Raw genomic sequence first — 27,715 nt, forward strand, 5'->3', positions numbered from 1 at the left:
TTACCCGTGAAGGGGTTCCGATCGACGGTAACTTCATAGCTATGATATATGATATTTATATCCGTACCGTGTTTTTCTGGTTATCATAGGATCCTTGTACACTGGTACTAACTACCAGGTGCCAACTTAAATCTTTAATTAGCACCTGTATACACAAGTACTCATAATACTATTCAATTCTCAGATATCTACACTGTTAGTGGTCCATTGATTGTCAAGCTATTGCTAAAAACAAATTTGAAATGTCTCGATTTTTTCACTAAAAAGTATCAAATTATTTGTATTTTACCAAAAGAATTAAATGTATTAAACGATACTTCATTTATACATACAGAATAAGGTATTAGGCAAATTTATAAAAGTCATCTCGTACGTATCGTATGCTGCAACTAAACCATCGATATAGGCTAATAAATCCTATACCTAATTTACCCAAACCAAACTTATAATTAAAATCAAAATGATAGCTTTTTTGAAGTCGGTTAAAAATATTAAAATGATATACTCATTAAAACGTTTATCAATTTGTAAACAAACTTTAATCGATCGGGGTTTTCGAATAAAATATTATGCTATGTAGTATGTAAACAGTTTTTTTATCTATTTTTATTCACAGCTGGGTTTTTTACCGATAACGTGAAAATGATAAGGCTAGTTCCGTGTTATCACAGGTTTTGTTATATCCGAACCTAAACTAGGGTAATAGAGCAAAATGATTCCTAAATAGTGAGAGCGTCGCAGTGTCTGTCCTTGGGCGTACAACTTATGTACTGTTATAAAAAAATGGTGTAATTTTTTTTTAAATAATACTCTGCCATCTTGTCCAGAGACATTTTCTATCTCTAACTTAAATTAATCACTCATTCGTGTTACGCGACTTGCAAAATACGCGTTACGTTTTTTTCAAAAGTGAAAATATGACTAAATGAATTATAAAATTAAGAGTTAGTACTTAGTTAAAAGGGTTGCCACAATCATTTGGCATACAATTATTATTTTGTTTAATAATCAAGAAAAGAGCGTATCAATTCCTAAAAGGCCAGCAGCGCGCTTGCGAACCTTCTGGCAGTGCGAGTGTCGATGGGCGACAGTATCACTTAACATTAGGAGAGCCTCCTGCCCGTCTGCCCTGTATCATAAAAAAAAATAAGCCAACTGTGGTCTCACATCTGCTAAGCCAACTTAACATCTTTTATCAATTATTGTAAAAACCCTATTATTATAGTTTCTAAAAGTCAGCCTATTATCAAGTTCAGTTTTTAATATTATTTATTTAATTATAAGTAATCTTACAGCTAACATACATATTATAAAACAAAACACAGACAATACAGAAAGCCAAAACAGATTACATAGATGAACAATATACAGGGTGGTCCAACTAGTGACGTCAATAATTTTTTTGTAGATTAATCACACCTGGGGGTATACGAAAATATGGGGTATTTTCCGTGATTTTTTGTTGTTTTCGAGTTATAATTTTTTTTGTGTTTTTTTAATGTTTCCTGCCAGCGAGTTTTCAAAATTCATATATTTTTTTTGTTTGTTTTTATGTGAAATGATTGTCTTAAATGATGTTCAAATAAAAAAAAATCTCAGCTTCCTAAAATTAGTTAAAGCTACTCAAAAAAGGTTTCAAAGTTAGAAGTTTAGTTTTTAGCTGGATTTGTCCAAACATTCGACTTCAATTTAAAAAAACAAAAAGTAGTTTCCATAGCTTCTGGCTAAGTTTAGAAACTCCTAGTTTCTAAGCTATCAAAATCATAGAAAAAAAAAACTTAATTGGTCTTTTTTTGTTGTAATCGGCCTTTTAAGGTCGATGGGATGGATAGGTAAAATGTTTTTTTTTACTTTTATTATTCTTATGGTAAATTAAACTTTATAATAAAAAATATTGATTTTAATTAATTTTAATACCCGTAAAATAAATGTATCGATTTCATTTATTTTAAGATTAAGATCTCTCTCTCGTACTCTTGGCAATTTTAAAGACGTCTAGTGTCGCAAAGATCGAATTAGGTAGTTAGAAATATTTTTTACAACGCTATGAGATATTACGTGGTAGGCCGACGAGATATTACGAGTTTGTATGCGCTAAATGCACACCCAACAGGCCAAAACAGCATTCAATACTATATAAATCAAATGTATTTTATAATAAGGTAATTTCATTTTAGCTAGCGGGGTTTCTGGTATTTTGTATGGATATAAACCAAGAATAACAACTTTGAAATTGTATATTATTTTTAAAGTTTCCAGGATAATTAGCAATATGTCAATACATTTTATATTGAACGCGACTTAAATCAGATTATTAACGACATAACTATCAGTGCTTAATTTATTAGGAATAACTTTAATCAAATACTTAGGGACGTAAGTTTAATGGAACTCGGGGAAAAGACTGACTATTTTTAATAATTTTAAGTAAAATTCACCCCCTTTAACAATAAAACAGAATGTCCGATTAATACTATTCAATAACTCTTAATTGCAAATGACAATGACAACAATATATTATAAAGCAATTTAACTAGTATTATGTTAAATTTTCAGTAAAACTTTTATTAAGTTATATTACATACCACCCTTTGCTCACTGACCTTATCATAAGAAAACCAAGTCGCGGTCATTAGATAGATAACATTTCTGGGAGCAATCCCAGTACTCTCTGGGGTTTTACATTTTGCTTATTAACACGTTCGTTGCATTACGAGATCTATCAGATCTCTTGCAGGACTTTTGTATTGTGCGTTGAACATAATCGTGTTTTTTCACTCCTTGCGGGAGGATGTAACTTGTAAAGTTCTTTAAGGATGAGCAGGACAAATATACATATTTGCTTCCTACTTAAAGCTGAATTCAAGGACTTTAAAAATAAATTAGAGATGGATTAGGTCCCTAACGCACAGTACTGTAATTGTTTTAATTCCTTGCGTTAGGAGATATGTCGGTACTCGTGAAATCGTACGCCTCGTAGACGCAAGAGATGGAGGATGGGATTTTTAGTGTTGTCCTAGAATCGACATTCGGGAAGTCGCGGGCACGTTTTGGAAATAACACTCGCGTATATACCAGCGTGTTGATTATTTTTGATAAACAATGAGTGATTAAGTTTAAAAGAAAAAAGTGTAAAAAATCTATTTTATTGGTGAGGTTTCTAACAAAAAATCAACGTCGGATTATACTGCTGCATCGTCCAGTAAAATATTTGTTTTTGGAAAATGTTCAAATTTGCCCCCCATTGACTAATAATGACAGTGATTCTGATTATGAAATATTTAACGATAAACCTTTTTCGTTGGAGCACAAGCAGTTAAACAGCACTGACGCTTCTAAAAAAACTAAACGAATTGTTACCATTTGCGCGTAATGTGCAAGCAATCAATGTGCTTACCATGTTTTAATGAAAAACACTTTGCATAATTAATAAAACTTTTAGAATCGATAACTGAGATATTATTTTATTCCCATCACTACTTACTACACATATTGAACTATCTTCGGGTGCGGTACGAGATACAATCGATATCTATTTTTTTTTGGTATTTGTAGTTTATTCAAATGTCGTAACTGCGTGCGAACCTAGCAAAATATAAAGCAATTAGCTATCTTTCACCCACAAAAAATTCTAAATATATGTCATTGTTTTTTTGGAAGATATAAATTATTTTCAAAAGTGTATTTTTAGGAGACTGATTAGGTCTCAAACGCACCAGAGGATAGGCTTGTTACGAGATCTTTTAGGTCTCCAACGCACCAGCTGAAAGTTCTTTAAAAATGATGCCGCAGTGAACGTGTTAATAAACATACTGTTGCGATACCAATTGATTTAGCGTCAGTTTAGTTTTGAATTTAGACCAGTCGAAACCACAATGAAGTTGGCAAATTTAATTTTATTTTTGGCAACATTAGTGACATGTCAGTGCTTTAGTGAAAGGCAAAATAATTTTACAACTGAATTTTTATATTTTACTCAAAGTGAAACCGCTGGTCATGCAGCGGTGTCTCCTTATGGTGTTTGGAATATGTTGAGTCTCGTGAAATTTCTTACCGTGGGAAACACGAAGACCCAACTGGAGCGAGCGCTCTTTCTGCCTAAGAGTTGTGTAGAGTCGATTTATGGCTTGAAAAACTTGAGCGACGTTGTTCTAGGATCAAACTCCGGAAATACTTCCGTATTTAGCCGAAATTATTTGGTTATAGACCAAAATGTAAGATTAAATTATAAGGATTTCGAAGAGAAAGCTAAAATTATTGGCATGAATATTATAACACTCGATCTAAATGAGCAAGACACGGCTGTAATAGTTGCAAATAGAATTATGTTAGATGAAGGACAGGAATTTTCAGTTAAAGTACCAGAACTTATTAAAATAGATGAAATTCATCCCAATGGGATAACGTTAGCGAATGTAAATAGGTTCCAACGCATTTGGAGAAACACATTCACGAGTGTCAAAGTTGAAAACTTTCATGATGAGAACAACCGCCAAATTGGTAAAGTGAACATGATGTTTCAAACAATTACTGCAGCGTGCGCACAGATTACACCACTGAAATCACAAGTATTAGAATTGCCGTATGGAACCGACGGTAAATATGCCATGCTGTTGATAAAGCCATGGCCAAAGACAAAGGTGAACGATGTCTTTCAGAAGATGACGACATTCACGTATGGACAAATACTAAATATATTAAATATGCAGCCCCCTACAGTTGTTTACGTAAAACTACCAAGATTCAAAATAAACACAAATTACGCCCTCAATGTACCGCTTAACAAAATGGGTGTGTTTGATTTGTTTGAGAAGAAGTATTCACAGTTCTACCGTGTTCCTCGGAATAGTTTGTTTGTTCCGGCTATCGTACAACATGTGTCTATGGAGGTAAATGAAGTTGGTTTACGTAGAGATACGGTACAGTCGGCTAAGAGGTCGATGATGTTCTACGCTTCTAGGCCCTTTTTGTATTTTGTCATTGAAAAGACTACAGATACAATTGTTTTAAGTGGAGTCTATTCGAAGCCAACGGTTTACTAAATTTTAATTGTTAATAAAGTAATAATACATATTTGGTTTCTTTTTATTTTCCATTATCAGTTTTCCTCAATTTGCATGAAATAATATAAATCTAATTAACGTTAATTGACAACATTAATCTCTTATCAAATAGTTAGTACCGAATTAATGGAATAAAATTAGGGAAAAATGTACAAAATTTGTTTTCCGCATGTAAGTACTGATATCGGATTAATTAAATAGCTTAAGAATAATTAATATATAACATTGGTCTGTCGGAATCAAGAATCTTAAATTAACCAAGAAAATCATAATATCTCAACTAAAAGGTAAGATTGTGCAGTTTTTGTCTAGTGGATGGTTTAAGCCTGACGTTTTGGGTTCAAATCTATTTAAATTATTTGCTTGAATAGTGAAAATAAACATGGTGAGAAATGGGCTGGTCTTAAACGTAAACGTATATAATATTTTGTCAGGCACAAAAGGCCGATCACCTACTTGTCTATAAAAACAAAATGATGAAAGATACAAATGCTATCTGCTGCGTCACTGGAATAATATTATTATTGGGTATTTAGACATTTTTGATAGTCAATCAAATCAGAGACGATAAATCTCTCTAATAATTCTTGTGTTGTTAACGATGTTGCTTTACGAATGTTATCAAAATACTTCTTTATAGACAAACACCTAAATAAATCTAGGTATACGCTGAGTTTAAATATCTAATTTTAATTGTAGAAAAGTGCAATCTTGTATTTATTTATGGAACTAATATATATCGAAATAACAGTATTTCGAGTGCACCGTTGTTGCGTATAAAGGTTGTACTAGTTTTAGTACGGAATTGAAGTTATTATTATTTAGTACAGCGCCACCTAGTAATTTTACTTGAAACTAATACAACTGAATACTGGAATTGAGAAAACAGCGTAGTTTATTAGAAGACACATATATAGACGGCATTAAGCAAACTTTTTACTAGAAATATAATAATGTGTATTTTTGGGTCGCAAAGGGAGTGGTGTTTATTATTTACGCATTTTAACCCTCGTGTTTATCACTCTTAAATAATATTTGTAATTTAAATGTCGCATTATTAGGGTGAGATCTATAGTGCGCACTTGGACTTTGCTCAGACTTTACTTACGAAAAACACTAAGGTTAAACTATGATTTAGTATATTTATCGACATTTTCACGGTGAGATTAAGCTAAGCTCAAGCTAAGACAGACATTGATGTTTCATTTCATGCAATACCTTCTTTATTATCATTTAAAAAAGTAAAGAATGGTTATAGTTAAGTCTGAGCAAAGTCTAAGTGCGCTCTATAGATCTCACCCTTAAAGTATTGTACGAAAATCGGATAAAAGGAGTCACATGTCCCTTAGGCACAAGGTGACGTTATGGTCTAAGATCCCGATATACAACGACCTTCACCGAGATGCTTATTTAATGAAACGTATTTTATATTTAATTTAATATGTCAATAAATATAATCCATATGGGTTGTCTAGCAAATTTCAGTCCAGAGTATTTTAATTAATATTTAAAAAAAAAATTTTTTTTAACATTTCACCGGTATGATTATTAGATAAATTCTATACCAATCGAAAGTATAAAGCCCATAGAATATGCAAACGTTAGGTTGTTTTTAATCAATTAATTATTTATGTGTATATTTTTTATGTGACACTAAAGTATATATACATCTTTAGTAAAAAAGAAAGTTATAGTGATACATATATAATACTACCCTGATTAAAAATATAGATTAAAAAAAATTACTACACAAATATATTTTTTTTATATATTAATTAAACATACTCTGGACTGAAATTTGCTAGGCAACCCATATGGATTATATTTATTAACATTAAATTAAATATAAAATACGTTTCATTAAATAAGTATCTCGGTGAAGGTCGTTGTATATCGGGATCTTATACTATTATACAAGGTCGTACATGACCTACGCTGGCGTAGTCTTCGCGCACTGTGCCGCCCATATCCACCGCCTACGGCTACACCGGCACCGGTGCGCCCTTCTACGTGACAAACGTCGATCTCCACTACGACCTGGACCCTACCATAGTCCAATAGATGAAATTGGCGTAAACAATATAATTAAAAGTAAAGAAGACCCAAAAATTAAAAATAATCTAACTTCATAAGAAATAGTTTGAGCTACTGTCCGTAAACCCCCCAATATTGAATAATTAGAATTAGAAGACCAACCAGCAATTAATAAAATGTAAACTCCTACTCTTGTACGACAACAAAAACCCCTAAATTAAATATAATACTATTAAATGAATAAGGAATTAATATTCAAATAATTCATGATAAAAAAAACCAAGAACAGGAGAATAATAATAATACAAATAATTAGAATAATTTAAATAAGTTTGCTCTTTACTAAATAATTTGATACCATCAAAAAAAGGTTGTAAAATCCCTATAAATCCAATTTTATTAGGGCCTTTCCGAATTTGAATATAACCTAACACGTTTCGTTTTAATAATGTTAAAAAAGCAACTCCCACTAAAACCCCTATAAATAAAATTATTAAACCTAAAATAATACTAAATTCACACGCCACTTCGACAAGGCTAAACATCATCCCAACACATTGGTTCGTAAAAGTATCAAGCAATTTGAAAAATACCTATGTTTTTTCCAAGAAACAAAACAACAATAATACAATTCATGAAAATAATATAGAAAATTTTATGATAAGTATAATAATAATAAAAATATAGCATTCTTATTTATTGCAAAAAGTAGGCGGCATTTATTTTTGTAGTTTATAACTATACTATACTAATTCTTAGAAGGTGTAGTAAGATGTGTAATAATTATGAACTACTATATTCACAGAATTATTGTTGAAGTCGCAAGAGACTTTGGTAAAGTGTACGAAATCAAGGCGTTTAAAACAATATATAATAATAGATATTTTAAGGAAGAATATCTTATTGTCTTTGCTATACAATCTACGTACCTAATTAATTAATTGAGTATTGTTAAACATAGTTTGTGTGTAATTGTGTCAAACCTTGTACACACACGATACACTGAAATCTTCAACGAATCAATGTCGTTGATCTATACATATATTGTCTTTGGCAAGTCAATACATTTATATAGAGAATATTTAGAGAATATTTTGTATGTGCGGAAAAATATAGATATATTTAAAAAGAATAGTAGCTTCCATAATAAAAGTACTCGTAATAAAGACAAAATCAGCGCACCAACCAGAAGGCTGCATAAAACGAGTAATTTTTTCCAAGGCAATTGTATACGTTTTTTCACTTATAATACAAAGGTTCCCTGCAAACAAATATAGTCGTCATGACGACTTAAAGTCGTCATGACGACTATATTAATTGTTTGCAACGAACCTATCGGGAAATACCCGATAATTTTGAAGCTCGTGTGGTATTCGGGGGATTATTTTTCCGACCCAAATGTCGGCCAATAGAATTGCACCATGAGACGAAATGTACAGTTAACAAATAAGAATTTCATAATGAATAAAACAACTACTTAATACTTTTCTTGAAGCAACGACCAGAGAAAATTTTCACAAAAAATTATCAGTATAATACCATGTAGGTTGTACCACGTGACGTCGAATGGTGCAATTCTATTGGCCGATATTTGGGTCGGAAAAATAATCAACAAAATCCCTAGTGAGATACAAGCGTTTTCAATAAATATATTTAAATCGTACATTAAAGTAAAACTGCTTCCTAAGGCCTATTATAATACAAATGAATATTTAAACGATCCTAGTGCTTGGATATGAATTGCTCCAGTATAAATAGGTAACGCGACTGAATCTCTCGGCTTCATTTCCAGACTCTGGGGCGATCGTCAACGTCCATGACTGTTTTAATGTAAAGTGGACAAAGCGTGATCCATGTGGTATCAAATTATATCACTATAAGTTGTATTATTATTATTTTCTTATGTAGCCAAGTTCACATTTCAAGGATCAACATGCTCGATTGCCTTCGGCTTTTTTAAAGTCGATAAAATTAAAATTAAAATGATATACTCATTATTAAACGTAAACAAACTATTATCGATTGGCGTTTACGAATAAAGATATAAGTGACTAGTCGCTATGTAAATAGTTTTTTTAAATATATTTTTATTCACAGCTGGACTGTTTACCGATAACGAGAAAATGATAAAGCTAATTCTGTGTTATCATAGGTTTTGTTATATCCGAACCTAAACTAGGGTAATAGAGCAAACTGATTCCTAAATAGTGAGAGCGTCGCAGTGTCTGTCCATGGGCGGCTTTAACTTACACTTAGCTACTGTTATAAATAAATGGTGTATTTTTAAAAAATAATAATACTTTCTACAACCTATCCTACTACTACACTACTGCCAACGCGTCCAAGGACTTTTTCTATCTCTTACATTTTAACTAAAAAGATACATAAATTATTTACTCATTCGTGTTATGCATCTTGCAAAATACAACAATGACATTATAAAATTAAGAGTTAGTACTTAACACAGGGTTGCGACAATCATTTGGCATATAATTATAACTGTTTTATATGCTCAGCCAATTTGACATATTTTATCAATTATTGTATAAACCCAAGGTTAGAAAGGTCATATTTAATTCTGCCAATTATTAAGTTCATTATTGGTACCATTGTAATTGCGATTGAGAAATTAAGAAAACGGGTAGGTACAGGCTAGCCGTCTGCCTGTGCGGTATTTTGACCGTGTAACGTATGCATATTATTATAAATTTTCCAGGATAATTAGCTATAAATCAATACATATTGAACGGGACTATAATCATGTTATTTTTGGCATTATTATCAATGCTTAATTTGTTATAACTTTAATCCAATATTTAGGGACGTAACTTTAATGGAACTTGGGGCAAAGACTTTGACTATTATAAATATTTTTAAGTTAAATTCACCTCCTTTAACAATTATTGTATCGCCAAAGATGGAACCCAGAATGTCCGATTAATACTATTCAATAACTCTTAATGACAAATATCTCTTAAATATAAAAAACTCAATTAAAAATACATAAAACAATTGAACTAGTATTATGGTAAATTTTCAGTAAAACTTTTATTAAGTTCTATTACATACCACCCTTTGCTCACTGGCCTTATCATAAGAAAACAACGCCGCGGTCATTGAATTGATAACTTTCCTTAGAGCAATCCCAGTACTCTCTGGGGTTTTACATTTTGCTTATTAATAAACATCCTGTTGCAATACCAATTGATTTAGCGTCAGTTTAGTGTTGAATTTAGTCCAGTCGAAACCACAATGAAATTGGCAAATTTAATTTTATTTTTTGGAACAATAGTGTCGTGTCAGTGTTTAAGTGAAAGGCAAAATAATTTTACAACTGAATTTTTATATTTTACTCAAAGTGAAACCGCTGGTCACGCAGCGGTGTCTCCTTATGGTATTTGGAATATGTTGAGTCTCGTGAAATTACTTACCGTGGGAAACACGAAGACCCAACTGCAGCGAGCGCTCTTTCTGCCAAAGAATTGTATAGAGTTGATTTATAGTTTGAAAAACTTGAGCGACGTTGTTCTAGGATCAAACTCCGAAAAATCTACCGTATTTAGCCGAAATTATCTGGTTATAGATCAAAATGTAAGTTTAAATTATATGGATTTCGTAAAGGAAGCTAAAATTCTTGGCATGAATATTATAACACTCGATCTAAATGAGCGAGACACGGCTGTAATAGTTGCAAATAGAATTATGTTTGATGAAGGGCAGGAATTTTCAGTTAAAGTACCAGAACTTATTAAAATAGATGAAATTCATCCCAATGGGATAACGTTAGCGAATGTAAATAGATTCCAATTTGTTTGGAGAAACACATTCACGAGTGTCAAAGTTGAAAACTTTCATGATGAGAACAACCGCCAAATCGGTAAAGTGAACATGATGCTTCAAAAGGTTAATGCAGCGTGTGCACAGATTACACCACTGAAATCACAAGTATTAGAATTGCCCTATGGAACCGACGGTAAATATGCCATGCTGTTGATAAAGCCATGGCTAAAGACAACGATGAACGATGTCTTTCAGAAGATGACGACATTCACGTATGGACAAATACTAAATATATTAAATATGCAGCCCCCTACAGTTGTTTACGTAAAACTACCAAGATTCGAAATAAACACGAATTACGCCCTAAACGTACCGCTTAACAAAATGGGTGTGTTTGATTTGTTTGAGAAGAAGTTTTCAAAGTTCTACGGTGTTCCACGGAATAGTTTGTTTGTTCCGGCTATCCTACAACATGTGACTATGAAGGTAAATGAAGTTGGTTTACGTAGAGATACGGTACAGTCGGCTAATAGGACGGTGCTGTTCGACGCTTCTAGGCCCTTTTTGTATTTTGTCATTGAAAAGACTACAGATACAATTGTTTTAAGTGGAGTCTATTCGAAGCCAACGGTTTACTAAATTTTAATTGTTAATAAAGTTAATAGACATTCGTTTCTTTTTATTTTCCATTATCATAATGATATTAACATATCACCAGAAATGTTAATAAAGCACAGACCGTGCCTTAAACGGTTCTGCGAAAAAAATGTTAAATATATAAAGGTGGCAAACATACAATTGCGCCCCGGCTCGCCCATGAATATTGTAAATAAAAATATTACCGATGTAGCCATGGCGTATTTCGCGAGACGCGTAACACACCATTTGTGAGGTAGTTTATTGTAATTAATATAATGTATCATGTTTTTTTTGTAAAAATTTGAGAGATAGAAAAATCCCTGGACACAATGACAGTAGAGTATCAACAATAAAAAAAAATTGAATCGATCTTTCTAAAAAACTTCATTTACCACTCAGAAGTCTCTTACCACTTACTTCCGATCTCTATAAAAACAAAATGCATCTCTTGGTAGGCAACGTTACGATTGAGGAACGCGGACCCTAAGCATTTCAACGTGTATAATGTCATTACCTTATTAGGTGTAAAAAATAAAGAAATAAAGATACTAGGTATTACTCATTGATAATATAAATTACTTCTTCTAGTGTCGCAAAGTTTGGCAGGAAGTAAGAAGTATACAAAGCTATGAGAAATTACGTGGTAGGCCTACGAGTTTGTATGCGGTAAATGCACACCCAAGAGGCCAAAATAGCATTCAATATTGTATAAATCAAATGTATGTTATCATAAGGAAATTAAATATTAGCAAGGTTTGAGGTATTTTGTAGGGATATAAACCGATAGAATTATGACTTTGGAATTGCATATTATTTTATATTTTCCAGGATAATCAGCAGTAGATCAATACATATGTTTAATCAGGACATAAATCAGATTTTTTTTGCGATATAACTATCAGTGCTTAATTTATTAGGAATAACTTTAATCGAATATTTAGGGACATAACATATTTTTTTCGTGGGGAAATGCGTTATGCATACCCTTCCGCGACATGGTTGCCTGATTGTGAAGGGTTAGGTATGTGGGACTCGCTGCTGTGCATACCCACTGAAACCCTACGGTGCCACCAGCAATCACCCGAGGCAAGACACGGTAACAGCGTAGCCTTGTTCGCATCCAGCCACGCGATCAGCCGTTAAACTCACGGTCCTCTACGGCCACAAACGATGTGGAATGAACCTTTGCACTACAAGGGCCATTCACATCGGCCAATTCGCGCTGTTTTATGAAGCTTGGGGAGGCTGGGTACAATGCTTGCAGGGATGCATCAGCATCCCTTCTTTGAGACGCATTAGACGAACAGTGTAGCCTTGTTGTTTGATGGGCTGTGGGATCGACCTCCCCGGCCCTCTCCACCTCTTCTATATGGCGCATGATGGCTTCTAACTACTACTCTCACAATGTTAGCGAGGGTAGCGTCCTCGCCCTGTAGCACGCCCAGTAGAAACCTTTCCCCCTCCCAAACTAGGCAATCCTTTAAAGTGTGGAGCGCGTCATCAACAACAATTATTGTATCGTCGTAGATAAAACCAGAATGTCCGATTAATACTATTCAACTAATGAAAATGATAAACAAATATCATTTAAATATTAATACACACAAAAAACTCAATTAGGAATATATAATAAAAACAATTTAACTAGTATTATGGGAACTTTTCAGTAAAACTTTTATTGAGTTCTATTACATAACCACACTATGCTCACTGACCTTATCAATACAAAACAACGTCGCGGTCATTAGATTGATAACTTTCCTGGGAGCAATCCCAATATTCTCTGGGGTTTTCCATTTTGCTTATTAATAAACATCCTGTTGCGATACCAATTGATTTAGCGTCAGTTTAGTTTTGAATTTAGACCAGTCTAAACCACAATGAAATTGACAAATTTTATTTTATTTTTGTCAACATTAGTGACATGTCAGTGCTTTAGTGAAAGGGAAAATAATTTTACAACTGAATTTTTATATTTTACTCAAAGTGAAACCGCTGGTCACGCAGCGGTGTCTCCTTATGGTGTTTGGAATATGTTAAGTCTCTTGAAATTACTTACCGTGGGAAACACGAAAATTCAACTGCAGCGAGCGCTCTTTCTGCCAAAGAGTTCTATAGAGTTGATTTATGGCTTGAAAAACTTGAGCGACGCTGTTCTAGGATCTCACTCCGGAAAATCTACCGTATTTAGCCGAAATTATTTGGTTATAGATCAAAATGTTAGTTTAAATTATATGAATTTGGTAAAGGAAGCTAAAATTATTGGCATGAATATTATACCACTCGATCTAAATGAGCTAGACACGGCTGTAATACTTGCAAATAGAATTATGTTTGATAAAGGACAGGAATCTTCAGTTAAAGTACCAGAACTTATTAAAATAGATGAAATTCATCCCAATGGGATAACGTTAGCGAATGTTAATAGATTCCAATATGTTTGGAGAAACACATTCACGAGTGTCACAGTTGAAAACTTTAATGATAAGAACAACCGCCAAATTGGTAAAGTGAACATGATGTTTCAAAAAGTTAATGCAGCGTGTGCACAGATTATACCACTGAAATCACAAGTATTAGAATTGCCGTATGGAACTGACGGTAAATATGCCATGCTGTTGATAAAGCCATGGCTAAAGACAAAGATAAACGACGTCTTTCAGATGATGACGACATTCACGTATGGACAAATACTAAATATATTAAATATGCAGCCCCCTACAGTTGTTTACGTAAAACTACCAAGATTCAAAATAAACACAAATTACGCCCTAAATATACCGCTTAGCAAAATGGGTGTGTTTGATTTGTTTGAGAAGAAGTATTCACAGTTCTACGGTGTTCCTCGGAATAGTTTGTTTGTTCCGGCTGTCGTACAACATGTGTCTATGGAGGTAAATGAAGTTGGTTTACGTAGAGATATGGTACAACCGGCTAACAGGACGGTGGCGTTCTACGCTTATAGGCCCTTTTTGTATTTTGTCATTGAAAAGACTACAGATACAATTGTTTTAAGCGGAGTATATTCGAAGCCAACGGTTTACTAAATTTAAAATGTTAATAAAGTAATAACACATTTGTTTCTTTTTATTTTCTATTATCAGTTTTCCTCAATTCACATGAAATATTATAAATATAATTAACGTTAATTGACAACATGAATCTCTTATCAAATACTTGGTACCGAATTAATTGAATTAAATTGGGGAAAAATTGTGTAAGTACTGATATCAGATTAATTTAATAATTTAATAGCTTAAGAATGAATATATAACATCGGTCCGTCTGAATCAAATCAACAAACATAATATCTCAACTAAAAGCTATTTACAGCAGTGTTTGTCTAGTGGATGGTTTAAGCGTGCGCCTGGCGTTGTAGGTTCAAATCTCGGTTGTGAATCAATTTTACTTTCAGGGCAATTAACTATTTAAATTACTTGCTCGCACAGTGAATATAAACATGGTGAGAAATGGGCTGTCCTTAAACTGTAAAGGTGGGAACTGACCAACGTTACGAGGTGTAATGTAACACGTTACACAGCGAGCATTCGTGCAGTCAGTACGTCGTGTTACGGGGAAACCGCTTAGAGAGCTCCACCCGGCTGTCGGTTTTTCGGCAAATCCTTTGACTGTTACGCGGTTTAGTCAGTACGCGTCAAACGTCGCGTGTGATCATGATTATGATTTTCTATAATTTGTGTCTTTTTTAAGTACTATTGGACCAATTATATTCAACAGTACTTCAAAATCGGTTGGAGACATTAGTACTAAGTTTTAATACTGTCCAGTAATCATTTGGTTTTTTAATATTGCAATCAATGACAAACCACCACTTATGCCTCTGTTTTTAAATAAGTTTCATGTCCAGTAACGTTTTTTCTTCTTCTTAATTTGGATGAAACAATAATTAAATAGAATGAAAGATATCAACACGTCCTCGCTGTCGGCCATCTCGTGAACACTGGTGGCGAAAGCGGAGCACAGAGTTTTGACGAGCATGTTACGCCGATTTTAAAATACAGCGTAACATGCTCGACACGTAACACGCTCGATGCGAATGCTACATTACACCTCGTAACTTTGGTCAGTTCCCACCTTAACACGACGACAAAATATTTTGTCAGGCACAAAAAGGCCGATCACCTACTCGTCTATAAAAAACAAAATGATGAAAGATACAGGTCACGCTATATGTCTGCGGCACTGGAATAATATTATCATTGGATAGTTAGAAATGTTTGATAGTTAAGTTATTCAGAGACTATAAAGCTCTCTAATAATTCTTGTCTTGTTAACGATGTTGCTTTCATGTTATTAAAATACTTACTTAAAGTCAAACATCTAAATAAATATATACGCAGAATTTTTGAATCTAATCTTTTAGTACTTAAAATATTTTGCAAGTTATTTAAGAAAAGTGCCATCTTGTATTTATTTTTGTAACTAGTATAACTGTATTTCGAGTGCGACGTTGTTGTGAAGAAAGGTTGTACAAGTTTTATAAGGAACTAGCAGACTCGGCCAAGCGTTGCTGTGGCTAAGGTTGCGGTTATATACTATTCAAAGGAACGGTAGGAGAACACCAGTCATGGGCACCACCATGCTTTTTTGGAGGTTATGCCATTAAATTGTAGTTTATGTGAAACGTTGGTACTTTCAACACAGCGCCATCTGTTAGAATTGTGACTATCAAATAATAAAAAAATGTTTGCAATAAAATAATATTGCTGGTATAAATTGAGATGTAAGCTATCCTATCTTTTAAGTTGGATCAAATTTGATTGATATCGGTTGGGTAGTTTAGGAGTCCATAGCGGACAAACAACGTGATACGTAATTTATATATATTAATATTAAGATTGAAACTATTATTGTGTAGAACAGCGCCACCTAGAAATTCTACTTGAATCTAATTACAATTGAATATTTGAATTGAGCAAACAGCGTAGTTTAACAGAAGTCGTATAGATGGCAGTATTATAAAAAAAAAATTCTAGAAATATTATGTGTATTTTTGGGTCGTAAAGGGAGCGGATTTTATTATTTACGCATTTCAACCCTCGTGTTGATTACTCTTAAATAATATTTTTAATATAAATGTCGCATTTTTAGCGTATTGCACAAAAAACGGAAAAACCGCAAACTTAAATTTAAACACACCTAGCGGAACTAATTATTAATTAAACAATCCAAAAAAGGCATTCAAAACTTTATTAACAAAGAATCACAGAATCTATACACATACAATTTGAATCGATCTTTCTAAAAAACTTCATTAACCACTCAGAAGACTTTTACCACTTACTTCCGATCTCTATAAAAACAAAATGCATCTCTTGGTAGTCAACATTACGATTGAGGAACGCGGACACTAAGCATTTCAACATGAAGACTTTTGTAAGTAATTTTTATTTATACTATGTGAAAGTGCAGGGTTTGAGTCCTTCCCTATACATATTAAACATAAGGAAACAATTTCCTATATCTGTAAACTATAAAAAAACTCTCATAATTGTCATATAATTATTCCAGAAGAGTTTTTTTTTTTAAATAATTGTCTTTTGCCATTAGAATGTTATATTATGTCTGAGTAGGCTATATTAATTTCCAAAATTAAACCAACATTTAAAAAAACCGAGGAAGAAGACGAAGAAATCCGGGACAGGTCGTTAGTGATGGATAATAATAAATATTGTTTAATTTTTGTATGTTTATTGCGAAAAAACATTACGGTCAAACAATATCTGATTTTTCATGTCTATTAAAATCATCTTACAGTTTGACATGTTAAAACTAGCTAATTTGTTATTTCGTACAATAGTAATTAATATTCTCATATGTCAAAATCCAAGACACTTTTGATTTACGGAAGTCACTCTTATCGCTAAGTTTCGTTTCAACAGCCTTAATGCTCTATGATTTGTGGTGGATCACGTGTAAGTTGCACTAGTTTTCCTCACTGAAACCGCGTAAACCATTATAAACTCGGGTGCATAATCAAAATAACGTTTAATATTAGGTCTTGAGCAGTGTTGGCCTAGTGGTTTCAGCGTGCGACTCTCATCCCTGAGGTCGTAGGTTCGATCCCCGGCTATGCACCAATGTACTTTCTTTCTATGTGCGCATTTAACATTCACTTGAACAGTGAAGGAAAACATTGTGAGGAAACCGACACGTCTAGACCCAAAAGTCGACCGCGTGAAAGGCACTAGACTGATCACCTACTTGCCTATTAGATTGAAAAATAATCATGAAACATATTCAGAAATCTGAGGCCTAGACCTAAAGTGGTTGTAGCTCTGATTTATTTATTATTAGGTCTATTAATCGATGGTCACAAACCTTAGTGCAGTTACGTACAGTGTTGACTAAGTTCAATTGCCAGCGAATCTATTAGTTTCGGGTTAGCTAGCACAGGTATATTAAAACTAAGGTCCTACACTATAACATAATTTCACAGCCAAATACATCCATGCATAACTCTTTTTGTCTTAATTGCATTAGTTAAATAGTTTCTATATTAGAATTCGTCTTTATTAATACCGCTAAAATCTTTAATTTTTTATCAGATTGACATTACAATATGTATACTGTATAGTAATGGTAGGCAGGTATAGTACATAATATTACATAATCCACGGAATGCGTACGATATTTTGCGGAAGAAATTAATTTTACACTAACTAATACCAGTTTTACATTCAGCCGTAGTGAAGTGGGCAGGATGAGTGTGTAAACGCGATATACATATATCGCATTTACACACTCGTCCTGCCTTGCGATTCTGTAACTCACTTGTCGAACTCGCACAGCGGTTTTCGCAGTGGCGGTCACGCTCAAATCAGTCGTGAAGCAGTCATTTTACGATTTGGCATTCTGATAAGGAGAGAGCTTGTAGTTTATTGTTTATTATTCGGTCGAAAAGTGAGTTACAGAATCGCAAGGCTGCACTTCCCTGCTCACTACAGCTGAATGTAAATACGGCATAATAGTAAAGTAAAAACTAATTAATATCAAGTAAAAATGGACAACAATATAAAACTATAGCATAAATTGTAATAACTTATTCGTGTGTAAACATTATTATGTTCTTGTCTTGTTTAAACGATGTCTAAGTGCTTATAGAAAACCTTACCACGCAACTTGAGCAAAGATCGACTCAAAGTTAAATTGGCTGGCTGGTTTTCAAAAGATTATTACATCATCCACTGGTACAAACTAAAAAACACGGAAACGCATTATTGTTGGCATCGCAATGGCTAAATATGTCCTAATTTACTAGAAATAACTAAGTTTTTCTTAAGTTTAATGAACTTTACTTTACTTAACTCATTTCAAAACATACATGTTACTGACAAAATGAATCAAAAACATAAAATATCAAATATAATGCCGCCATCCCGGAAAACTTCGCAGGACTATTCGAAACGGGCTACTATTATTTTCCGTATCTAAAGAGGCAAGTTGTAAGACTCGCACCGAATCCTACTAATATTATAAACGCGAAAGTTTGTAAGTATAGATGGATGTTTGTTACTCTTACTAAATACTAAATAGATTTTAATGAAACTTAACAATAATATAGCTTATACATCAGAATAACACATAGCCTACAATTTATAAAGATATTGTGTGAATTGTCCAAAATATCAAGTAGGAAGGAAAAATCTACCATCTGCGAGCTATTTTGGCGTGCGCTGAAACCACTAGAGTTACCCATGTAATGTATGATGGAAATGTTTATCTTAAATAGTCCTACAAGCCAGCCACAGTATATATATATATATATATATCTTATGTAAGCCCTTATAGCGAAAATAGTGAGCCATAACTACAATAAAAATTGATAATTTATTTCAAATGCACATTTGGTAGTAGATATTAAATTCATTCCTAAATGAATATAGATACTTTTATCGCTTATGGTATTTAAAGTACGTATATGTCTTTCACGCTACATCATTTGGACAAATATCATTATAATCCTGCGCAGGCGCGGGCACCAGCTAAGTTAGGTTATATTTTTACGACCCTATCGGTTCTGATTTTAGATAGATATGGCGGCTACGTATAGGATTGAAGTTAAATTTAATACTGTGTATTTGGTTATGGCAATTCTTAAAAGGCCGGCAACGCACTCGCGAGCCCTTTGGCATTTAGAGTGTCCATGGGCGGCGGTATCACTTAACATCAGGTGAGCCTCCTGCCCGTTTGCCGCCCGTTCTATATAAAAAAAAAACTTTTTGTAACTAAAATGCATGTTGTGTATTTACAGCTGCTTAATGTTCATTAATTTTGTGTCAAAGGATAGTTTGTTAGTTTAAGTAAGAGTAGGATAAAATAGAGGATTTTTATTAATTTATTTTGTAGAACTTCAAGTTGTTTATGTTTGACGTTACGTTATACTTCAATCAAATATGTGATTTCTCAAATGTATAATTAATAAAGTTAATTGAACAAACATTAATGTTCTGTAAATACTATTTAATGTTCTGCGCATGTCATTAAGTCATCCTTTCCGACACTTTTATGACTCATTGTTAGTACTTTCACTTACAATCTAGTCTTAACAATTATTTATGTAATAAGTGTATCAAATAAATTATACGGTGGCACGGTCTTGTCTAATAATTAGATCCGGAATTTGCCCATGCCCGATATTCTTTTGGGTTACAGATGATATTTTTATAATAATTTGCGATAGTTTATTGTATTCCATTTTTAATGAAAATGCATATTTTTAAATAGAATTTGAACTTTTCTGAATTTATATAAATGACAATGAAATAGAATACTAGAGTTGCAAATTAATTGTTATTAACTAAAAAAAAATACCTGTGGCACTACAACCTTTTTAGGTCTGGGCCTGAAATTTATGTATCTGTCATGATCATTTGTCAATCTAAAAGGCAAGTAGGTGATCAGCCTGTGCCTGACACACGCCGTCGACTTTTGGGTATAAGGAAAGCCGGTTTTCTCACGTTTTCCTTCACCACTCGAGCGAGTGTTAAATTCGCACATACATAAATTCCATTGGGGTTCGAACCTACGACCTCAAGGATGAGAGTCGCACGCTGAAGGCCAACCTGCTCTATGCTCAAAAAAAAAAAAAACAATTTTTATAGTACCGCAATGTCTAGGCTCTGTCTAATATTCATATATTTTTCATATGTAATGAAACAGTTTCATTCTACTTTGTAGACTTATTGACTTAATGAGTCATTAGTAAACCGTCGTATCACAACATAAATTACAAAACTATACATGCTAAAATCACCCACACCACTTCGTGATAGGAGCGAATATAGTTTGGTATAAAACAGTCGTTGTAAGTGAACATTTGTGTCGGCACATTAGCCGGGAGCTTAGTACTGATGAGAAGCGGTATTAGTATTCATGTGGAGGCAATTCCGTGCTCGATAACTAGTTCATTAATAGTGAAGGGTGGTTATGTCTATAACCGCACGATAGTTTCGCTATTTGCGGTTTTATCAACTATGAACGGAAAGGATAGGGATTACACTATTTTTTTATATTCTGTGACAGCAATCTCAACATAAAATTCTCGTGTCACAATGTTCGTTCCCATACTCCTCCGAAACGGCTCGAGCGATTCTTATGAATTTTTTTATCCATATTCAGTAAGTATGAAAATCGGCTACTATCTATATTTCAAACCCGAAGTGATAAAGGGTAGGGGTTTTAGAAAACATTTTTCCGAGCTCACTTTGTAAGTTTTATAACGAATATTTCCTGCTTTAACTTTTTAAGTAGTCTTGGAGTTTCGTTAACACTTCCAAAAAATTGAATTTTACTAGATATTTTTGTTGTATTCACTAACAGTTGTCAAATATCTCTGTTAACACAATGACATATTTTTTATGCATAAAGTTAGGTTGTCTTTAATTGATTTATAGCTGGATCTCAGACTATTAATTATGTTATTTGGTAACGGTGAAATTTCACTTCCAAAAGACCCCTGTACACCGGAGATGGTAATTTCATCTCAGCAGTCAAACAAACAATTTTAGGATTTTCCCAGGCAAGTCAAGTTAAGCAGTTATAAATTTTGCACGACTCCCCATACTCCAAAACCCCTTGAGCCGTTAAAAACTCCTCTTCACATGTATTTAAGCGTTCTTGAATACTCCAGCGAACTACGAGTATAAACGTCTTTACCATCAAAAAAACCAACGGAGCGAAATCCTTCGGAATAGTCGGAAGTCGATTGAACGATTACTCCGCCGTTTAGATGTAGTCGATTGAATATTGGTCCACAAATTCAATTTCTACGTATTTGCTCATGTCTGAGTGATGTGTAAAACGGTCGGTATCGATTCATTTAATCCTATTTTTTTGTATAATCTCTGTTTTGAGATCTAGATTTATCTATTAGAAAATCACTGTATTTTATAATAATAAATGATATATAATGGAGACAAGTAGGACACGTTATTTGTATTATTGTTTTCTAAAGCGTAGTGAATTTGTAATGCTTTAAAAGCATAATGAAGTTATGATATTCCATAAAGCTTTCTTCGCATAAACGTTCTTAATATTTTTCTAAAATATATGTAAAAATATTTGTGAATTAATTTCACGTTTACGTTAGAATAATACTTATTTTTGGAGCTTAGCGGATTTTGAAGAATCTTCTTATGCGTAGCTAAGCTGATTTCGTAGCTTCGTAAAGATAATATTCACCGAAATATATTTAAATTACATCTACATTGTCTAGTGCTCCAAAATTGTGTTTTTTGGCTCGTCTTTTTAACATATAAAATAAAATTACATAAATCTGTGATTTCGTTTAAATACTTTACTAAGGCTGATTATGGGTCTGTAGTGAAATTTTTTGTCGTATATGGGGAAAGAAAGCTTTGGATAGAGATATTTGGATATAATTGGAGGAAGCCGTTATTCGTGAAGAGGTTGCGATCAATGGTACTGAAGGATGTAATATAAATAATAAACGGCCTTTATTATCTATGTAAATAAAATTATATGATAAAATACATAAATATTTCAAAGAGTATATTAGTTATGAGTTCGTAAGTTAATAGCTGGCACGATTTAAAATACATATAGCAGAAATATGTACCTACCTATACTTAAGAAAATTATATTTTTCAATTTCTTGTAATTTCTTATCAAACCTCGAGCATCATTCTTAAGATGTAAATTAATAATTCAAAACTAGAAATGCTGACAGATTTCTTGAAATACAGACAAAATTAATTTTACCTAGTACAACATAATTCTACTGTGAAAAATTGTAAAGTTCCTCAGGGATAAAGCCATAGAGTGTCGGGTAACGAGTTTAAAATTGCAGTGGCTTTGGGTTTTCTAGACTTTGAAATTTAGCATCTGCGTTATGAAAGTGTTAAATTTATGACTGGAAGTTTTCATATATTTTATTTATATTATTTTCCCAACTAAATGAATTATTTAATGTAGAGTTTTTAGGTAATTCTCCGAGGGGAATCTCTCCCTTTATTGTAGATCTTGTAACTAGATTAGTTTGATTCATGGTCTAGAATATTGGCTAGTGTTATTCTGTTGCAAATGATGTTATTTATATTTAATTGAATTTTTAGTTAAAAGTAGTCTGTCTCGTAAAAGTTTATTTTTAGAAGCAGGAAGCAGAGGGACAATCGTATTTATACAGGAAATGTCAAATTTCATTTCATTCTAACATAACATATGGCTCAAAGTAATTTTCCAACAGTCTCATTTAAAATCTCAACTTTTTTTTTTGAAAGACTTTTTTGTTTTGAAGAAACAATGTAATTAAAAATTACTTAGAAGGACCTTTTCTTAGGACCTAACGCTCTTAAACTATTAAAGAAATAGTCTAATATTCACAAGAATTCTAATAACGTGTGTAAATAATGTTTATTATTAATAATCCATGTGAGAGCTTACAATCATAGTGGAGTATCGAAAGTATAGAACATCACTATCGATTCGTTTCAATGGCATATTTACAAATCTTTCTCGTGTTTGTGCGATGGATTCAAATATTTGGCAAGTTTTCAGTTATTATGATATAAAGGCATATATGGAGAAAATGAAAACGAATTTGTTAGACAATTTTTTGTATGAAAATTTTGTTTCTACTTTTTATATTTGCGAACATAACTTTTAATTCAACGGTAGCGGTAGCTGTGATATATTCAAATTAAAGTAATTCGAACCTTTTAATTTTTTTTATTAGCTATCAGCCTTTGTGATTAACGTACAACTCTTCCGCATTGCCAATTTACTCTCAAAAAATTCCATTACAGCGTTAATTGCGAATAGAAAGAAAGGGGTTTCAGTTTTACTATCAAAAAATTCAAATGCAATCACAATTGAAACAACTACTTACTAGTAATTACAAGTCGTTGGATATAGATAAGAAATAAATAAATAAATCAGTAGCGCTACATCCTTTTAGGTCTGGGCCTCAGACAAGTAGGTCATCAGCCTCCTGTGCCATACACACGTGACGTGTTGGGTGTAAGGCAAGCCGGTTTCCTCATGATGTTTTCCTTCACCGTTCGAGCAAATGTTAAATGACCACATATAAAGAAAGTCCATTGGTTTACAGCCGGGATATGTGGAAAGCAGCCGAAAGCAGTATGTGGGTTCAGTGTTCATCTCTGAAGAGACTGGGAGGCAAATACCCTCTAAAACCTTTTCGGTCCACAGCCTTGTAGAAACAATTCTACGAGGCTAAAGATCGGGTCGCTATAGCAGTATATAATTTGATTTAGTGTATAATGATTTAGACATTGTAAGGTTTGCCTTTCCGATAGTGAATGTCCTTCAGCTTTCACTTTATCTAGATAAACTAGTTAACTATTATGTGAAAGTACCTTCGTTTAATGAGCAATGGTTGAACCGTTTAATCGTAAATGAGAGATGTTGACTATTTAAAAATCCGTGAAAGTTAACAGTATCATCTGATATCGGGCCGTTTCCAGAACAAAGTAATTTCAATGTTTTTATAAATAATTAAAATATATTAATTAACATAATTATGATTAATTTTATACACTACTTTATCAAACACCTTAAATTGGGATTGAAGAAACATATGAATACCACAAAATGGCGCCTGTATTGGATCATTCCATAGAGTACAGAAATTGCATGCCTCAAAGCCAAAAAGTATTGGAAACTGGTGACACAAGCTTCATAGAATTATTCAATAATATATTGTTAGGAAGGCATTATTATGTTTTAAATTTTATTGTTCTACTTTTAAACTTTTGATAAAAATCGTTCTAATACTCTTAATTAAAATATGATGAACCAAACAATTTTTTAGACGTTCATAATTCAAATATTTCGCGAATATTTTACTTTAATCAGCCTGTATTTTAAAATCACACAACGTTCAATGTACGGAAATGAATATTGTCCAAAAAATAGAGAAATGACAGATCACGGTTGACCGACTTTGTAACAATAGATGATAGAATGAAATTATATAACTATAATCTTTGCTCTAGTATCGTTACGTTTTATATTCTCACTGCCAATTATTTAAAACTTAAGCAAAACAAAGATATTTATAGTTTGAAATGTATCTTACATAAGCGGTAAAGATGCAAGTGAATGTACGCGAAAGTATAAACTTTTTTGCAAATAAAACTGGACTGGAGTGCTCACATAATCTCTGGTCAGTGTAATAACATAATTGCGGCTACTCTGTGGTAAGAAACAGGAAATGAAGCATCATGAATTTCAAGGTCGATATTTGAAAATCGAACATGTTTAAATTTGGAATCAAATTTAGAGAGATTAAAGAAAATTTATTGTTGATTAATTTTATAGGAAGTCTAAATTCATAAATTTTAACCGTCGTATTCTTTTTAGATGTAGACTTTTTAGCAATTAATAATTTATAGTAAACTTACTATCAGTAATTTAAGGGTCGAATAATTTTTAGCAAACTTTTTTAATGTTCAAACTAACAATATTGTTTTGAAACCACTTTCGGCAGCTGGACATTTTTCCACACAATTTTTCACCACTCTCATATGCCGTAAATTAAAAACTTTTATAAAATTGTTACTTCTACTGGCATTTTAATGCGATCCATTTTAACAAGTTAAGCGGATCTCGGAATTTTCTCGCTAAATATAATATTTTTTCGGTAAAGCGAACAACAGCTTGTTTCATATTCCGCCTCCGATGTTTTTAAGTGCAATAAATTCCATCTTAGTTACGCGCTTTAAACCTAATTTATAGACTACCAACTTATGAATCTGATGCACATTATACAGTTTTGTTACATTGGATGACTTTATCTGTGTGATAGATAATTAGATATTTTTGTATTAGGAAATAAGATAAGGCTTAAAATAAAAAATAAATAATCTGTGTGATATTATTTCAGTGGAAAACAATTCGACCTATTAGATATGGGACTAATAATTTTTTGGTCTTTCCAGATTTGTTTGGTGGCTTTAGCAGTCACATGTCACGCTGGTTACGATAGCCTCGACAATGGAGGACACAACCAGGATGGTGGTTACCAGTATACAGCTCCATTAGTAGGAAACGACTTCTCCAGCCAGGGGCATGACATCGCACAAGGCCAAAGTTTCGGCCATGATATTTCTGGACAAGACTTCTCAGGTGGGCAGGGACACGACTTCTCAGGTGGACAGGGACACGACTTCTCAGGTGGGCAGGGACACGACTTCTCAGGTGGGCAGGGACACGACTTCTCAGGAGGGCAAGTTCACGGCTTCTCAGGTGGGCAGGGACATGACTTATCAGGAGGGCAAGGTCACGGCTTCTCGGGTGGACAGGGACACGATTTTTCTGGAGGACAAGGTAACGACTATACTGTTGCGCTAACGGGCCATGGTCAGAATTTGGGCCAAAATCAATTTGGATTAGGCCACGGACATGGTCCTTTACTGAATAATTTTGGAGGTGATACCTATCTTCAAGCTGCTCACGATCTTGGAGGCCACCAAGACTTCAGCGGTTCTGATGGAGGCCAGCAAGGGTATGGGCACAGCCAGGGATTCCTCCTAGAAGATGGAGGCCACGACTTTGGACACGGAGGCCACGATTTGAGTAACGTTGAAGCTATACCAGTTGGTGAGCACACCGATGAGGAGCACCCAGTTGAAGTGCCATTGTACAAGCATGTTACTGTACCAATCCACAAGCCATTACATATCAACGTGCCCAAACCCATCTTAATTGGAGTACCACAGCCATACCCAGTTAAAGTACCAGTACACAAACCTGTAGCGGTACCCGTTGAGACTGAAATTTCAATTCCCATTGAAAAGCCGGTACCCTACCCAGTCGTAAAGCACGTCCCATATCCCGTGGAAAAACATGTGCCAATCAGAATAGAGAAAACAGTCACAGTTCACGTACCACAACCCTACCCAGTGAAGATTCCCGTATACAAAACAATTCACCACCACCACAAAGGGCATCATTAAATAATTTTTTGGTCAATATTAAATTGTAAATATTAAATTTAAGTCATTTTCAACTGTCTTCATGTTGTAGTTGATTTATTTATTTTGTTGTTGATTGTATGTTGTTATTGTTGTTTTATTGTGTATAAATGTTGTTGCTTATTTCATGTGTTTCATTTCTGAGAACCGTCAGAAGACTTATCATTAAAAATTACAAACTTGATTTATCAGATATAGATATTAAGCCGTGACTCATTCTTTGGTCATAGTAATTATAAAAGTCTGCTTTTTAATCTATGCAATGTACACGTCATATCAACGCAAAGTAAAGTGATTGTACACTAATTAAAGAGTAAAAAGCGCATTTGTATTTACACGATAATATCCAATAAGGATTTTGGCCTCAAATTTCTGTACCGTTATAATTATATTTTCTAATTGCCTATTAGGTTATCAGTCTTTAGTGCCATCGAGCTTTTGAGTGTAAGGTATGCAGGTTTTCTCGCATTGTTTTTGTTCACCATTCGATACTTTTAAAAAATATTAAACTTAGCTAAAATAAAGAATGAATTCCACTAAAGGATTGATTCCAAAGCTTATCAGGATATATCAGATAGGATAGGACCAGAATCCAAATTATTTACACTTAAATTATTAATAGGAACGAGTAGAATCTTATATTATTCGCATATTAAAGTTAGGGATTCAGAAAGAGCGCTAAGTATGACTCTCCTGAATGTCAAATCCAATAATTTGTAA

General features: G+C 33.3%; 3 protein-coding genes across 4 annotated transcripts; all 3 read left to right on the plus strand.

Annotated features, from left to right (window-relative positions):
• Window positions 1-3,831: 3,831 nt before the first annotated feature.
• Window positions 3,832-5,073, plus strand: LOC125059382 (serine protease inhibitor 77Ba-like). The gene has a single exon (XM_047663787.1). It carries the CDS (start codon window positions 3,876-3,878, stop codon window positions 5,040-5,042), a length of 1,167 nt encoding a protein of 388 aa, XP_047519743.1. The 5' UTR covers window positions 3,832-3,875; the 3' UTR covers window positions 5,043-5,073.
• An 8,217-nt stretch (window positions 5,074-13,290) lies between these two features.
• On the plus strand, window positions 13,291-14,594 carry LOC125059430 (leukocyte elastase inhibitor-like). Its single transcript, XM_047663854.1, has one exon. It carries the CDS (start codon window positions 13,397-13,399, stop codon window positions 14,561-14,563), a length of 1,167 nt encoding a protein of 388 aa, XP_047519810.1. The 5' UTR covers window positions 13,291-13,396; the 3' UTR covers window positions 14,564-14,594.
• Window positions 14,595-16,813: 2,219 nt separating this feature from the next.
• Window positions 16,814-27,118, plus strand: LOC125059438 (glycine-rich cell wall structural protein 1.8-like). 2 transcript variants are annotated; one of them, XM_047663864.1, is made up of 3 exons: window positions 16,814-16,913; window positions 25,961-26,171; window positions 26,268-27,118. In XM_047663864.1, the coding sequence occupies exons 1-3, from the start codon at window positions 16,902-16,904 to the stop codon at window positions 26,975-26,977; spliced, it is 933 nt and encodes a 310-aa protein (XP_047519820.1). In that variant the 5' UTR covers window positions 16,814-16,901; the 3' UTR covers window positions 26,978-27,118. The 2 variants fall into 2 exon arrangements, with proteins under 2 accessions (XP_047519820.1, XP_047519819.1); XM_047663863.1 differs by having other exon boundaries at window positions 25,961-27,118.
• Window positions 27,119-27,715: the final 597 nt, after the last annotated feature.

Source organism: Pieris napi, chromosome 19, assembly GCF_905475465.1.
Source record: "Pieris napi chromosome 19, ilPieNapi1.2, whole genome shotgun sequence".
Classification (NCBI taxonomy): Eukaryota; Metazoa; Arthropoda; class Insecta; order Lepidoptera; family Pieridae; genus Pieris; species Pieris napi.

Excerpts from the sequence above, each read along its gene's own strand:
- LOC125059382 (XM_047663787.1), top strand. The coding sequence starts at position 3,876 with ATGAAGTTGGCAAATTTAATTTTATTTTTGGCAACATTAGTGACATGT.
- LOC125059430 (XM_047663854.1), top strand. The coding sequence starts at position 13,397 with ATGAAATTGACAAATTTTATTTTATTTTTGTCAACATTAGTGACATGT.